This window comes from Ranitomeya imitator, chromosome 2 (assembly GCF_032444005.1).
Source record: "Ranitomeya imitator isolate aRanImi1 chromosome 2, aRanImi1.pri, whole genome shotgun sequence".
NCBI classification, from domain to species: Eukaryota; Metazoa; Chordata; class Amphibia; order Anura; family Dendrobatidae; genus Ranitomeya; species Ranitomeya imitator.
This window is the reverse complement of record NC_091283.1, coordinates 500,913,681-500,928,431: the sequence shown is the minus strand read 5'-3', so window position 1 is coordinate 500,928,431 and position 14,751 is coordinate 500,913,681. Positions and strand designations below refer to the sequence as shown.

Genomic DNA, 14,751 nt, shown 5'->3' with positions numbered 1-14,751 from the left:
CCCCCATCCTCTGGAATTCTTTGCCCCAACACGTCCGACTATCAACCACATTCGGATGCTTCAGATGGAACCTGAAAACCCACCTCTTCAGGAAAGCCTACAACCTGCACTGACCCCGCTGCCTCACCACTACCGAAGCTACCGCCTCACTAACACCGGAGCTCCTGCAACCCTCAGCCTATTGTCTCCTTCCCCACTATCCTGTAAAATGTAAGCCCACAAGGGCAGGGTCCTCGCCCCTCTGTATCAGTCTGTAACTATTAGTTTGCTTACTGTAAGTGATATCTGTAATTTGTATGTAACCCCTTCTCATGTATAGGGTGCTATATAAATAAATAAATAATAATAATAATAATAATATGAGTGAGCTGACTATTTTTCTATATTTGATATCATGGTGCAGACTCATAAATGTAGTAAGTCCATTGGAAGTTTATCAGTGTTGTATGTTGATGTGTTTTTTGTCTCATCATCTTAAAGGGAACCTGTTACCTGATTTATGATGCCCAAATCATGGACAGCATGAATTAGAGCTTGGCTGTGCAATTGCAGCCAGGTATATTTTTCCCTGAAACGTTTCCGCTGCATGAATCGAGTGAAAGGTTCCCTTTGAAATGGTGATATGGAAAAGTACTTGCAAAAACAAGTAACTTTGCAATTTACTTGTCCCCAAATATTCATTGTATCTCAAAAACAGGAAATTTAAATTTTCTTTTTTTTACTTCTCTTTGCGCAAATTTACTAAACAAGGAGGACATAGATTTTACGTTTTTTATTATAGATCTTGTAAGCGCTGCTCGACGGCTGGCCAGACCGCTGGATCCAGCTCCAGTGACACTGCACTACTCCCATGATGCAGAATTGGAAAGTGCACAGTACGGACTAGTGATGGCGAGTGGAGCACTCCTGTTCATCAACATGAAACAACCACTGTAATCTTATGTATTCTACTTAATATAGTGATAAAAGTTGCTTTTTGTTGCAACAAATGACAATGTCTTAGTAAAAATCCCAATGCGAGCTGAAATTGTGCTGCACTCTGTACTTTAGCTAAAGTGTAATCCATTAGAGACTAGGAACTACAAAACCACATAACTCATAATAGAGTAATTATGACTAATCTTCTTTTTGGCCTTTTAGAAGTCTATACAAGTAGGGTAATTACAAGGCACGGTCAACCTATATATTGTATGTGGTAACACCAGGGAATGCTGAGTGTTCATCTGCATTCCATGATGGGCTAGATCATACCTTACATCTCCCACATCTAGAGCTCCATAGAATGATTCACAAAAGGTTTTTATTGTCTAATTAGGCAAGGCTAGGTATTATTTTGACAAAAATTAGCTAATATACACAAATGTATCCCTAAATATAATATACGTAAAAAACTAGGCAAAGAATAGACATATATAAAATCCAATTCATTTTATTAAGCACATGTACAACAAATTTTGAAAAATATATTAAAAAACCCCTCTGAAGAAGCCAGATGCGAAACATGTGTTGGGTGCGTGCTTCCATGATATGACTTGTCACTCAGGAGTGGTCCCTAGCCATACATTTCCATTATATCTATGAGACATATTAGATTATTCATGTATATTTTTTTCTATCTAAATTCTGACGAATATGTCTCTTGAACAATAATACACTCAGCGAGATCTACCTTCTGTTTTAACATCTCCTTTTTTATATGTTTGCCATAATTTTTTGTACATGTGCTTAATAAAATTAATTGGATTTTATATATGGCTATTCTACCCCTAGTTCATTATGCAAGCTATATTTAAGCTTAATTAGGAGAGCCCTTTTTTATGGTCTCTTGATAGGTTGACAAATATATACATTATCTCTGAAGCAGTATTCATTAAAAGGTATGGCAAAGCAGCCAGCAGCCATATTAAAGGGGTTTTCCGGGACTTTAACATTGATGGCCTATCCTCAGGATAGGTCATCAATGTTTGATCGGTTGGGGCGCGACTCTGTACTTCCTCGATCAGCTGTTCCAGGTGGCAAACAGACCAGCTCCGTCGACTTTATAGCGGCTGTGGCTCGGTACTGCACATCTGTCACCCCTTCAAAACAATAGTGGGCGAGTGTGCAGAACTCAGCTGAGGTCACTATTCTGTCGAGAGATAGACCATCAATGTTAAAGTCCCGGACACCTCTTTAAGGCCTCACAGATTTCTCAGACCCCAAAATTTAGGAGTTTGTGCTTCAAAATCTTAGAAATACAAGCTAGCAACCCTTGTTTGGCTGACAGCCATCATTTACACCCCCTCCATATGCACTGTTTTGTCAATGAAAGAGCCACTGGCAAACACCTCTGGTGGTGGCTTATCACACTGCGAACAAAGGGACTGGCAATCCAAAATTGGACATGCCGTTAATCTCTCTCCCCAACATCATCTGTCTGGTAAGGAAATATCAGTAGGGCTTGGCCGGTTTTGGCCGAAGTTAGTCTATTGTATATAAGAGCATTAATCAAATCTTGGACAATAATTCAAATCAGCAATTTTGAAGTGGATGTGACATCTACTCACTGGTGCCCTAGGGATACCTCCTCCAACAAAGGAAGACCCCATGATATTATAGACCACATAAAGTAAGTGGTGGCACAGTTACAGATTTTGCACTAGGGCCCACAAGCTTCAACTTACACAACTTTATCAAATAGATTTCTAATCAGTATATCCACATCCATGGTCTATCTTCAACTTAGATTGGGCTCTAATCAGATGTACATCAGCCATGCTTTTTATCATCTTTTTACTAGAATCTAAAAAGTTCAGGAAACCTTGTTTGGAAGCAAGCCTTTAGGATAATCAACTTCTCAAGTTCCATATAGTCCTATCTAAAATCCTCAAACATTTCACCTATTTTAATTTTTCTTAGAAATGTCTGTTATTAAAATAGTTTCTCTAGTGTATGCCCAGGATTGACCGCAGTTGGCTGATCACATGTAGTTTGAGATAAAAATCCAAATGAGAAGAACCATGACACTAAAGTTGCATTTGCACTGTAAGATTATTCCTAACGTGCGTTCCTGGTTTCTCGATAATCTTGCTGTGTAAACAGGCTAATGATCACCTGATTAATGAGCTAAGCACTTTTTTGGCAGGTGAATAAATTTTTTTAAGCAGGCCTAAAAATCATAATTCTCGGCCGTGCACCGACATGTAAACAGGTTTCACGTTGCCGAAAACAATGGCAGCTTATGTGCACTGAACGATTTGTTACAGAACATTCAGTGTGCAAATGAAATGCAATCCACCTGTGTAAATGGCTATTAAAGGACCACCAATCAACAAACAAGTTGCAGATTGGCCGTTTTTAAAGCATCACTTTTTTAAAAAATTTTACCACTAGAGTGATGTCTCTAACATAAGTTTCCTATCACTAGTATTATACTCGCAGACACCGTCTTCATCTGTTATCATCGATGCTCCAGATGTCTTCTGCAGTTTGTGACTTGCCGGATGGCTCTAGTGTTTTCTGGGCAAGTCGGAAGTCGCCACTCAATGTAAGTCTCTGAAACCCAGATCCAGGCCAGAACAAAGGTCTCATAGACTTACACTGAGAGCTTGTGACCGTTACCTCCAGGGCCGGACTGGCCATCTAGCAATTTTGGCAAATGCCAGAAGGGCCTGTCTGGTCATGGGCTGCCTTGTCTGCTACGTTAACAGAATCGGTGTTCTTAAGATACCCATACTGTTAAGAGTTTTGATGGCGCACAAAGTTCCTGACTCCGTCACTTACTCCAGCTGGCCACAGAAATATTGGTCTTGTAGAAAATCTTCCTTTCCTCCATCCAGGGTAATATTCGTAATGTATCCCATCTGTTTCATGGGGACGGAGACAACATGGCTCTGTGTGATTTCAAATGCCAGGGCTGAATTTCAGCCCCAGTCCGTACCTGGTTACCTCTGACTTCCGGCCAGTCACAAGATGGTGCCATGGGAACAGCTGAAGACAGTGGCTGGTAAGTATAAGGCTGGTGACTGGGAACTTACATTACTAGCACCACTCTAGCGCTGAAATAAAAGAAACACTGGAGTGGTGCTTTAAAGAGTAACCGACATTTTAATTTTTAATTCATAAATCAAACACATGAGAATAAGAAACTTTGTAATACATCTTTTCAGAGAAATCGGCTTGCTCTCTGCCAGGACTGATAATTCATTTTTAAAATTCTCATCCATATTCAGTGAATACAGGTTATTACATTACTGAGATAGGATATCATAGTTGCTGCTGATACGTTTCTGTGTAGATGGGAGGGAGGTGGAAGGAGGAGCATTGCCTATAGCTCCTCCCTCCCATCTACATAGAAACTTATCAGCAGCAACTATGATATCCTATCTCAGTAATGTAATAACATTTCTTCATTAAATACAGATTCTACATGTGCTATTGATTTATGAAATATAAATGAAATCAGCGCTTACTCTTTAAGCGACGCACTTTGACTAATGTGGACTGACCCTTACCCTGTACTGACGATTCCTTTATTACATAAGCAGAAGATGTGGCTTACTCCATGTCATTGTACCACTTATGATGTGCAGATGATGAGTGGTATCTGGTATGGGTCTTCCTATGAGGACTTATACAGTGCCTACAAGTAGTATTCAACCCCCTGCAGATTTAGCAGGCTTAATAAGATGCAAATAAGTTAGAGCCTTCAAACTTCAAACAAGAGCAGGATTTATTAACAGATGCATAAATCTTACAAACCAAAAAGTTTTGTTGCTCAGTTAAATTTTTATAAATTTTACACATAAAAGTGTGGGTCAATTATTATTCAACCCTGAGGTTTAATATTTTGTGGAATAACCTTTGTTTGCAATTACAGCTAATAATCGTCTTTTATAAGACCTGATCAGGCCGGCACAGGTCTCTGGAGTTATCTTGGCCCACTCCATGCAGATCTTCTCCAAGTTATCTAGGTTCTTTGGGTGTCTCATGTGGACTTTAATCTTGAGCTCCTTCCACAAGTTTTCAATTGGGTTAAGGTCAGGAGACTGACTAGGCCACTGCAACACCTTGATTTTTTGCCTCTTGAACCAGGCCTTGGTTTTCTTGGCTGTGTGCTTTGGGTCGTTGTCTTGTTGGAATATGAAATGACGACCCATCTTAAGATCCTTGATGGAGGAGCGGAGGTTCTTGGCCAAAATCTCCAGGTAGGCCGTGCTATCCATCTTCCCATGGATGCGGACCAGATGGCCAGGCCCCTTGGCTGAGAAACAGCCCCACAGCATGATGCTGCCACCACCATGCTCGACAGTAGGGATGGTATTCTTGGGGTCGTATGCAGTGCCATCCAGTCTCCAAACGTCACGTGTGTGGTTGGCACCAAAGATCTCGATATTGGTCTCATCAGACCAGAGAACCTTGAACCAGTCAGTCTCAGAGTCCTCCAAGTGATCATGAGCACACTGTAGATGAGCCTTGACATGACGCTTTGAAAGTAAAGGTACCTTACGGGCTCGTCTGGAACGGAGACCATTGTGGTGGAGTACGTTACTTATGGTATTGACTGAAACCAATGTCCCCACTGCCATGAGATCTTCCCGGAGTTCCTTCCTTGTTGTCCTTGGGTTAGCCTTGACTCTTCGGATAAGCCTGGCCTCGGCACGGGAGGAAACTTTCAAAGGCTGTCCAGGCCGTGGAAGGCTAACAGTAGTTCCATAAGCCTTCCACTTCCGGATGATGCTCCCAACAGTGGAGACAGGTAGGCCCAACTCCTTGGAAAGGGTTTTGTACCCCTTGCCAGCCTTGTGACCCTCCACGATCTTGTCTCTGATGGCCTTGGAATGCTCCTTTGTCTTTCCCATGTTGACCATGTATGAGTGCTGTTCACAAGTTTGGGGAGGGTATTAAATAGTCAGAAAAGGCTGGAAAAAGAGATAATTAATCCAAACATGTGAAGCTCATTGTTCTTTGTGCCTGAACTACTTCTTAATACTTTAGGGGAACCAAACAGAATTCTGGTGGGTTGAGGGGTTCAATAATAAATGACCCTCTGAAAAGACTTTTCACAATTTAAAAAAAAAAATAAACAAAGAAATAACATTTTTTTTTTTGCTGCAGTGCATTTCACACTTCCAGGCTGATCTACAGTCCAAATGTCACAATGCCAAGTTAATTCCAAATGTGTAAACCTGCTAAATCTGCAGGGGGTTGAATATTACTTGTAGGCACTGTATATGCAAGTCTGTTTTTTTGTTGGTGGCAGTCCGATGTGCTTAGTGCCATATTGGAATCAATAACCATGCCACTTGTTTTATTTTGTGTCTATTCCTCATGCAGTCGATAAATGAGAGAAAGCCTTCGCATTCGCACCGTACTGTCCTCTATGTTGTTGATACAGTCAAAAATTATCTATATTATTGCTGTTATGACATTAATAAAAATGATGTAACTACAATATGCTAGATTGCCTGTGAAATATTGATGGACTCTATCTATTAGTTGCAAACGATTTTGCTTTCATTACAGAGACATGTTCAATTAAAAGTGATAAAAACCACAGACTGCTAATAGAGCACATGACTGAACCAGGTGATCTCTTTCCTACATTAGATGATTCACATTCAGATCTTATGTACTTAAGCAAACTAGTATTACCATTTACATGATGATGCTGTAGACAGTCACTCAAATTATGGAACAGATAATCCAGTAAAAACAAGGTTTTGGGGCTGCGGGAGGAAACTAGAAAAGCAAATTAATTAAACATAAAACCACAAAGTGTTTAAAATTTCATACCCATGATGCCAATTAAATCTAGACCAAGCACTAGTAACCCTTTTATAGGCTGGCAACTGCACAGCTTTGGTACTAAAATTGTTGTATCCAACATGTTACTGCCAGTCATTTAATTTCACTTTCCAAATATTTACACTGGGAACTTGTAGGCAACTAACCACCAAAAATGACTTTTTCCTCATTCAAACTATTTACACTCTATAAGAGACAGAGAGATAGGACCCCGCTGACCATAAGAGTTTATATCCTACAGGAGAGAGAGGACCACACTGACCATAAGAACTTACACTCTACAGCAGAGTGAGACACTGGACCCTGCTGACCATAAGAGCTTATACTCTACAGGAGAGAGAGGACCACACTGACTATAAGAACTTACACTCTACAGCAGAGTGAGACACTGGACCCTGCTGACCATAAGAGCTTATACTCTACAGGAGAGCGAGGACCACGCTGACCATAAGAACGTACACTCTACAGCAGAGTGAGAGGCTGGACCCTGCTAGCCATAAAAGCTTACAGTCTACAGGAGAGAGAGGACCCTGCTGACCATAAGAACTTATACTCTTCAGGAGAGAGAGGACCCTGCCGGCCATAAAAGCTTACACTCTACAGGAGACAGAGGACCCTGCTGACCATAAGAGCTTATACTCTACAGGAGACAGAGGACCCTGCTGACTATAAGAGCTTATACTCTACAGGAGAGAGAGGACCACGCTGACTATAAGGGCTTACACTCTACAGCAGAGTGAGACACTAGACCAAATTGCTGTTAATCTGCAGATTTGGGGTTAATCTGCAGGCTAATGCTCTCCGGCACCTACACGCAACCGAAAGCAGAGGGGAAGAAACCGATCTTTATTCTCCCCACCAGCATTCAGTATTCAGTCATAGAGGTGGCACCAGTTCAGTCACCGCTCTGAATATGCAGAGCGGCTGCTGTAACCAAGCCCCCGGCCCTGACTGGCACTGGCTCTACATTGGGGTTGGCTGTCAGTCAGGGCTGTAGGCGCAGTAATAGCAGCCACTCTGTATAATCAGAGCGGTAACTGAACTGACGCTGACCTGTCCCTATGTCTGAATAACAAATGCAGGTGGGAAGAATAAAGATCATTTTCTCCCTGCTGTTTTCGGCAGCATGCAGGCTCCGAACAGCATAATAAGGGTATGTGTCCACGTTCAGTATTACATCCGGATTAGCTGTGGATTGAATGCTGCGTACAGCAACCCGCAGTGTCCAGATGTTACAGCATAGTGGAGGGGATTTTATGAAATCCCATCTCCACTATGTGTGCAAACACGCATCCGGCAGCCCTGCGTTTACGGACATGTGGCATGTCTTTTTAGAATGCAGCATGTCTGTTTACCTTGCGGTGATGCTCCATCGCCGCAAGGAAAATCACAGGGCCCTATGTATGGGGTGCAGAGATTCCGGATGTGTGCAATGAACACATCCGGAATCACTGCGCGTACAGAAGGGGGCGGCGCTTTGGGCAGAGTGGGTTTTCCGCTCCATCCAAAGCGCCATCATTACAGACCGTGGACACGCACCCTAACGCTGTTAACCTGCAGATTAACCACATATCTGCTGGTTAACAGCGTTATTTCTGGTGACAGGTTCTCTTTAATCAGTGACCTGGAGATGGAAAACTACTCTGCTATAAAAACTGTGCTCCACTGCAAAAGCTGATTTGTGATAACCCCAATACTGACCAAATGTATAGTAATTTGCTGATGTCCAAGCTGTTGGGCATTATGAGAAAGACTGTTCAGTCAAAAAGATATTAGACGTTTCTCTGTGGCTTCAGCAGTGTGGCAAGTTTTTTTTCTTCTGCAAACAGCAAATCAAATCTCTAAATGTTCGAATTCGTGGAACCTCAAATTTCAAGAAGTTTGATTTGAACTTGATCCTCCTCGGATCGATCTGCTCATCTCTAATCAGGGCCATAATGATTCAAAGTATGGCACTGTGGATAAGATCTTAGTATGCGGGGGTATTGTTTTCTTCATTAATTTTTGCACTGTGAGCACAGTTTTCTGGCTTTCTGCCTGGAGCAAAAGTTATTGTCTATGTATGAAAATCAAGAAGTTATGTCAACACGATACCATGGTGCAAGATTATTGTTGGATGAATTTCTTCTGTCTGCATATCTGAAATTACATCCCCATCTACAGAACTTTCATACACAAAGAACTATAGACGTTTGTGAACGGTTACATTTCAGCCCTGTTTTTGTAAACGAATGATTGACCACTTTCCGTTAAACTCAAGAAAATTCCAGTCACTAAACATTAACTTGATATCTCCAGAATTTAGTTATTCTTCTGGATTCTCAAGTATATCATCTACACAGATTTGTCTTTATGACTACCGTGATTATCATGACTGAATGATTGTTTAACGTGATAAGTTTTACATTAATCTTGTAATATTTGGAAACGTATGAATTTTGAAATCTGAGTTTATTAAAAAAAAAAGTTGTTGCGTTATGACCTACATCTTCATACAGAACATGGGACATGTACAACATGACGTAATTCCTAGGGTATCAAGCCTCTGCTGATTGTCTCAAGAAATTGACATCATTAGGAGCTAGTATTATGAAGAAAAGATGACCCTATTTCATTGGAGGTCGCACAAAAGAACATGAGTTGTTAAACGTTCCATGGACATTTCAATAAAACTAGGGAGCCCCATTCTTGATTCTCAAATTTTAGAACAAGAAGCTGGTTCTGTAAACTTCTATCAAAGACTTTTATCTGCCTTTTTAGGAATGTGGTTAGCTTGGAAGTGAGATTACGTAGATTAAAAAAAAGGATTCTGACTTCAAGATAGTTTGATGTTTTGAGGTACGTTCCAAGGATGTCTTTAAAGAAAAGTTTAATTGTTCTCAAAAGAAACCAAAAAATTATAGTCTTCAGTTTTTTTAAAGCAATAAGACTTACCATTTTCACTTGGCTAAAAGGGTACTACTAAACTTTTTTTCTGAAGGAAGTACTGAAGTACTCTTTCAGCTACATTACTCTCCATGACAGAGAAGTATGTAAGGGCTTTAGACATTTTGATGTAATATAACAGGAAGACCTCAAACATAGACCAAATAAATAATATGCATCCATGTTTATACCTATATGTAAGTTGCCAAGTGAACAGTCTTCTTCATAATTAGCAAAGCCCAATTACTCATATGAGGAATATTGGTACATATAAAGGGTCACTATCAACTAAATTAACCTTCCTTTGTGTTGTCATAAAGGTTTCCAATCAATAAAAATCTAAAATTCAATGATACAACCTGATAAATTATGTGTTTCATAATCTATTATCCCTTAAAGTGTGTGAAGATTGGTTCACATAGTGTGTTAATCTGAAATTAAATGACCAGGTGATATCAAGGTGTTGCCATTAAGCCATAAAGGTTCTAGGTGGTACTTTAGTTGGGATGAAAGTAGTGCAGCTTAGTGGCTGATTTAGAAGACATTCCTTATGAGCTCCACATTTAAGAGTATTACTAATATATGGATGTCTCTGGATGCACAGTATGTTTGTTTTCATACATGGGTCTTACTGAAGCTCAGGGTTTTATTGATCAACCCCGTAAATCGGTCCTACATTAAAGTTTTAGCTCAGATGACCCTAAATGTCCCACCATGTCTATCTTGACGTACAATTATAGAAAGAAATATAGATAATGCCAGAGTAAAGCGCTGATTAACATATCTAATTTGAATGTTCTGTTTAGGTTATATAATGTATCTATTATGTTTACTATGTTTTTCTAGTGTATTTTATGTTGTCATTTTATGGAACTTGCAAATGTTCCTTCAAGTGAGTAATGACTAATTCACTTACCACAAATGACTACAAAGGAACCTTGATGATGTTTATTAGCACAATAATGCTGGGTGTCATTTTATTAATCATTACCTTAAAAAAATAAATGCTTTATTCATCGTGTATATTATATAATTGTGTATTATATAAGACGTCTATATTAATGAACATGTCACCGTTGTAAAGCTTGGGTGCTATAGAAGATAATAATCATGTGTGGTTATGTTGGCCATAGACAGATTGCTATCCATTGTATGGTAGTGTAGCTTTAGTTCTCATGAAATGTTCTCATGATGATGCTTGTAACCATTTATAACCAATAAGCCAGTGATTCATCAGTTGGAATGAAGCCTATTACTCAGTGGCACACGTTAGAAATTTACCTCCTGTTAATTAAACATGTGACACTTAGGAGATCCCACAGAAGACATTTTAGAGGGGATCATACAAACTAATATAAAGTTGATCAAAATAATAATTCCCTGGTTGATGAATCGTTTTAGTCCACCATCTTGGTTTAGAAAGAAGCTGCCCATGTTTAAAAATTCCATCTGATAATCTGTAGTTCACGAATCATCTTTCTGTAACACGTTTCTAGACTTTTTCCAGACAGATGTCAAAGGTCTTGTCAAAATGAATTACTCTATTGCTGCCAAAATGTATAAGACTGTTTTTGCATAATGATCATTCATTCAATGAATGTTCAACCATCAACCCACTTCTATCCAAGGATGAGTCAGCTAACCAATCTGAATACTCATGACCAAAACTCTAAGAAGCCTCACGCGGATCAGGTCAGAGCAACTCCAATAGCAAACCAGCAGGAAACGTAATGGATCCAACATGGATTACTAATCATGGGTAAGTAAAACGCTACTTTTTTTAGGTGCAGTTAAAAAATTCCATTTATTTAGATCTGGACAAAGTAAGGTAGAGGATCTACACATTTCGGCATATTGACTGACGCTATATGCTGAAACACGTAGGTTTGCTTGCTACCTTAATGTATCCAGTTCTACCTACATGGAGTTTTTTAACTGCACCCAATAAATCTGAGGTTTACTTACTCTGGATTGAGTACTCCACAGTGGATCCTTCCCATTTGCTGCTGATTTCTGAAGTGTATGGCAATCTTAAGACATCACACACAGAAAAAAGCTGTGTACAATAGCATGCGGTGTACCCACACACAGTCCCAAATGGTCTGCATGTTATCATATGATGTCGTTTCTTTGTTCCATATTTTCCTTCATGGAAGCAATGCTTCTTGAGGAGAATAACGCAATCATACAGGGTTACATGGGAATATGCCAAATTTCTAAATACCTTCATATGATACATGGAGGTACAGTATGGCACACAGATCTCTACAAGAGTCATATGGATTAACAGTGTGCAAGAAAACTGAATGAACTCATGTGAAGTAACATGTCCTTCATCTCCATCAGTGGTCCATAAAACAGTTCATGTAGTGATTGTAATAATGGTAAAAAAGCCCTAAGAAATGACAGAACCCATTTTAGGTCTCTTTGCTCAGTCAAGTAGTGCTATTCCACAATGTAAAGATATTTTCATTGTGATACCAGTACAAGCTTTAAGGTCCAGGAACGACAGTCATATATTTGGTGCATATATATTTATATTTTTGCCAAAAATGTGATTGGACACAACACAGCTCTTAGACGCACCGTGGCTGAAAAGAAAAATTTTGACTGCAATTAAGATACATCATGACCTGAATGTGTGACCTGAGCCTAAAACTTACCATACACATTACATTAAGGGGGTGACCCACACTTAGCAATTGATGGCCTATCTTTAGGATAGGTCATAAATATTTGATCAGTGGTGGTCTAACACTCAGCAACCCCTACCGATCAGTTGAAATTTGCTCTAGTAGTGACATAGATATAAGTGATCTACAGGGCAGAACACAGCAACTCTGTACACTCTTTAGCGGCAGCTGCCAATCAATGCTATTTATCTCCCATTCAAGTGAATGCGGGATAAAGAACAGGCAGAATCCTGTAAGTGTTCTGTCCCATAGATTGGTCATATCTGGTCAATGCTAAAACAGATTTCAACTGATCGTTGGGGAGCTGTGTGCCAGCCCACCACCAAACTCATATTGATGATCTTTACCATGAATAGATCATCAAGTGTCAAATACTGGACAACCCCTTTAGTGTTGAACATAATGATTTTGGCAGGATTGGTTGGCCTTCCAATGTGTATAGGAGTGGCCTAAGTGTTCTTTCAAGCATACTCGGGGAGGCAGAGTATTTACAGTTCATGTTTGGGTAAACTAAGGAGAAAAAATTGTCTGCCAAATATATGAAGGCTATGGCCAGTTTAAAAGTATTAGTTTCAAGAAAGAGAAGTCATGACATGCTGCATCAACATACAAATGAGAAAGAACTCATAATGTTCTCATTATCATATATACTTTTGTTGTAGCTCTACTGGGTGGCACATAGTGTGTTTTCGTGGCATTGTTAGGATCCACCAGTTTTGTTCTTATAACTGATTGAATAGTTGTTGGCAGCACATCTTTCTGTGTACATGATGGATGTGCTGATGACCGTATTCAAACTCCATAAAGACTAAATGATTGTATTAACCCTCATTTCTCTATATGACATTCACATTGGCCAGTGTAAAAGAAACATTAAATGAGCTCCATTTGAATTGTTTTATTGTTGATCGGCACTCATTATGGGCAGATATCTGCCTCTGTAAATGTTCCTTTAGCCTCTAGTCACAAACTGAGTGACAACCATGGTAGAAACTCTAAAGGTGGCCATGTTGGTTGTCATAAAGCTTTTTGGAAAGACCCTTACCTAAGAGGAGATTTTTTGACAACTTGACCTGAAATATTTAATAACCATCATTGCATCTTCAAATCCCATTGTCCCTAAAGGAAATCTATAGTTAAGAATACATAATATGTGATAAGACTGCTGGAACCTGTGGATTAAAGATGAGGTTTGCTTAGGAAAGATAAAAGCCTGTAATAGAAGCTTTCACATCTTAAAGGATTAACCACTGTGAAAGAGTAAAGAATACGTCATCCTGAGCATGGTTAGGAGGAAAGACAGAAAGAATGACAGTGAGAGATGTTGAGAAGGCATCTTACAAGACGTAAAGTATATAAAGCTATAGAATTGCAAGTAAAAACAAATGTGTCATCTCTTCACTGTTTGGCTATAACTAACATATGTTTCTTGGAAATGTAGGTGGCAAGTGACTTGACCACCATTACCACTTCCTCGTTACACAGTGACACATACACCACCATTTCCCTACATTACAAATCAGACTTTTCTTTTGCATCATGGATGCAATTAGTGTGTTATGTCAAAGAGGCACACTGATGCTGTCAGACAGCAACATTTTACATCTCATACCTGAGACTGAAGTTCTGCAATAGTCTTCTCGTAGGCACTGTAGTCTCTTTTTTTGGTTTGTGTTCTATTTTTATGCCATTCTTGGATTTTATTCTCCAAATCTGCATTGGCCTCCTCCAAAGATCGAACCTTCTCCAAATAAGAAGCGAGACGGTCATTCAAATTCTTCATGGTCTCCTTGCCATTGTTGGACAGCAGACCTTCACCATAATCCTTGGAGTAATTATAGCTTCCCACTCCAGAAGAAACAGAGTTGCATCTAGATACTGAGACCTGACTTCCACCACCAATGCTGTATGTTGAAGAGCTGTAGGACTCCCCCAGGCCTCCGTTAACTGAGGGGGATGATGGTAGGAATCTGCTAGTGTAGTGGCTCATGTTTACATCAGCTGAGGACCTTCACCAAACATCAACTCTCATGTGCTCGGCTGCTCTGTAGCAGACGCGAGTCTTTGCTAGTGTACTTTATGTCTTTCAGAGTGGGAGTTACCTAGTGAGGCAAATAGGGTTGTGTCATCTTATTAACTACGTTTCCCATTGCTCAATCCTTAGTGTTATTATTTTGAATAACAACTCGCTCCTGCTTTTAACCCTCATTCATATTATACCAACAAGGTGTGTCAGAGGTGGAGGCTGATTTGCCAAGTCGAGTACAGTATCCTTGCAGCAAGGTACTCTGAGAAGCCTACCACAAATAACTCAGCTGCAGCTTTCCAGACTCTAGAGTATAATTAC

The 14,751-nt window shown here is 39.8% G+C and overlaps 1 protein-coding gene across 1 annotated transcript in view; it reads right to left on the bottom strand.

Moving 5' to 3' along the window:
* Positions 1 to 14,469, bottom strand: part of LOC138664667 (keratin, type I cytoskeletal 19-like) — a 51,867-nt gene extending 37,398 nt beyond the window's left edge. The window contains exon 1 of the mRNA XM_069751563.1: positions 14,017 to 14,469. Coding sequence (XP_069607664.1) covers positions 14,017 to 14,394 — 378 coding nt within the window. The 5' untranslated portion in view covers positions 14,395 to 14,469. The remainder of the gene's footprint in view (positions 1 to 14,016) is intronic.
* Between the last annotated feature and the right edge of the window lie 282 nt (positions 14,470 to 14,751).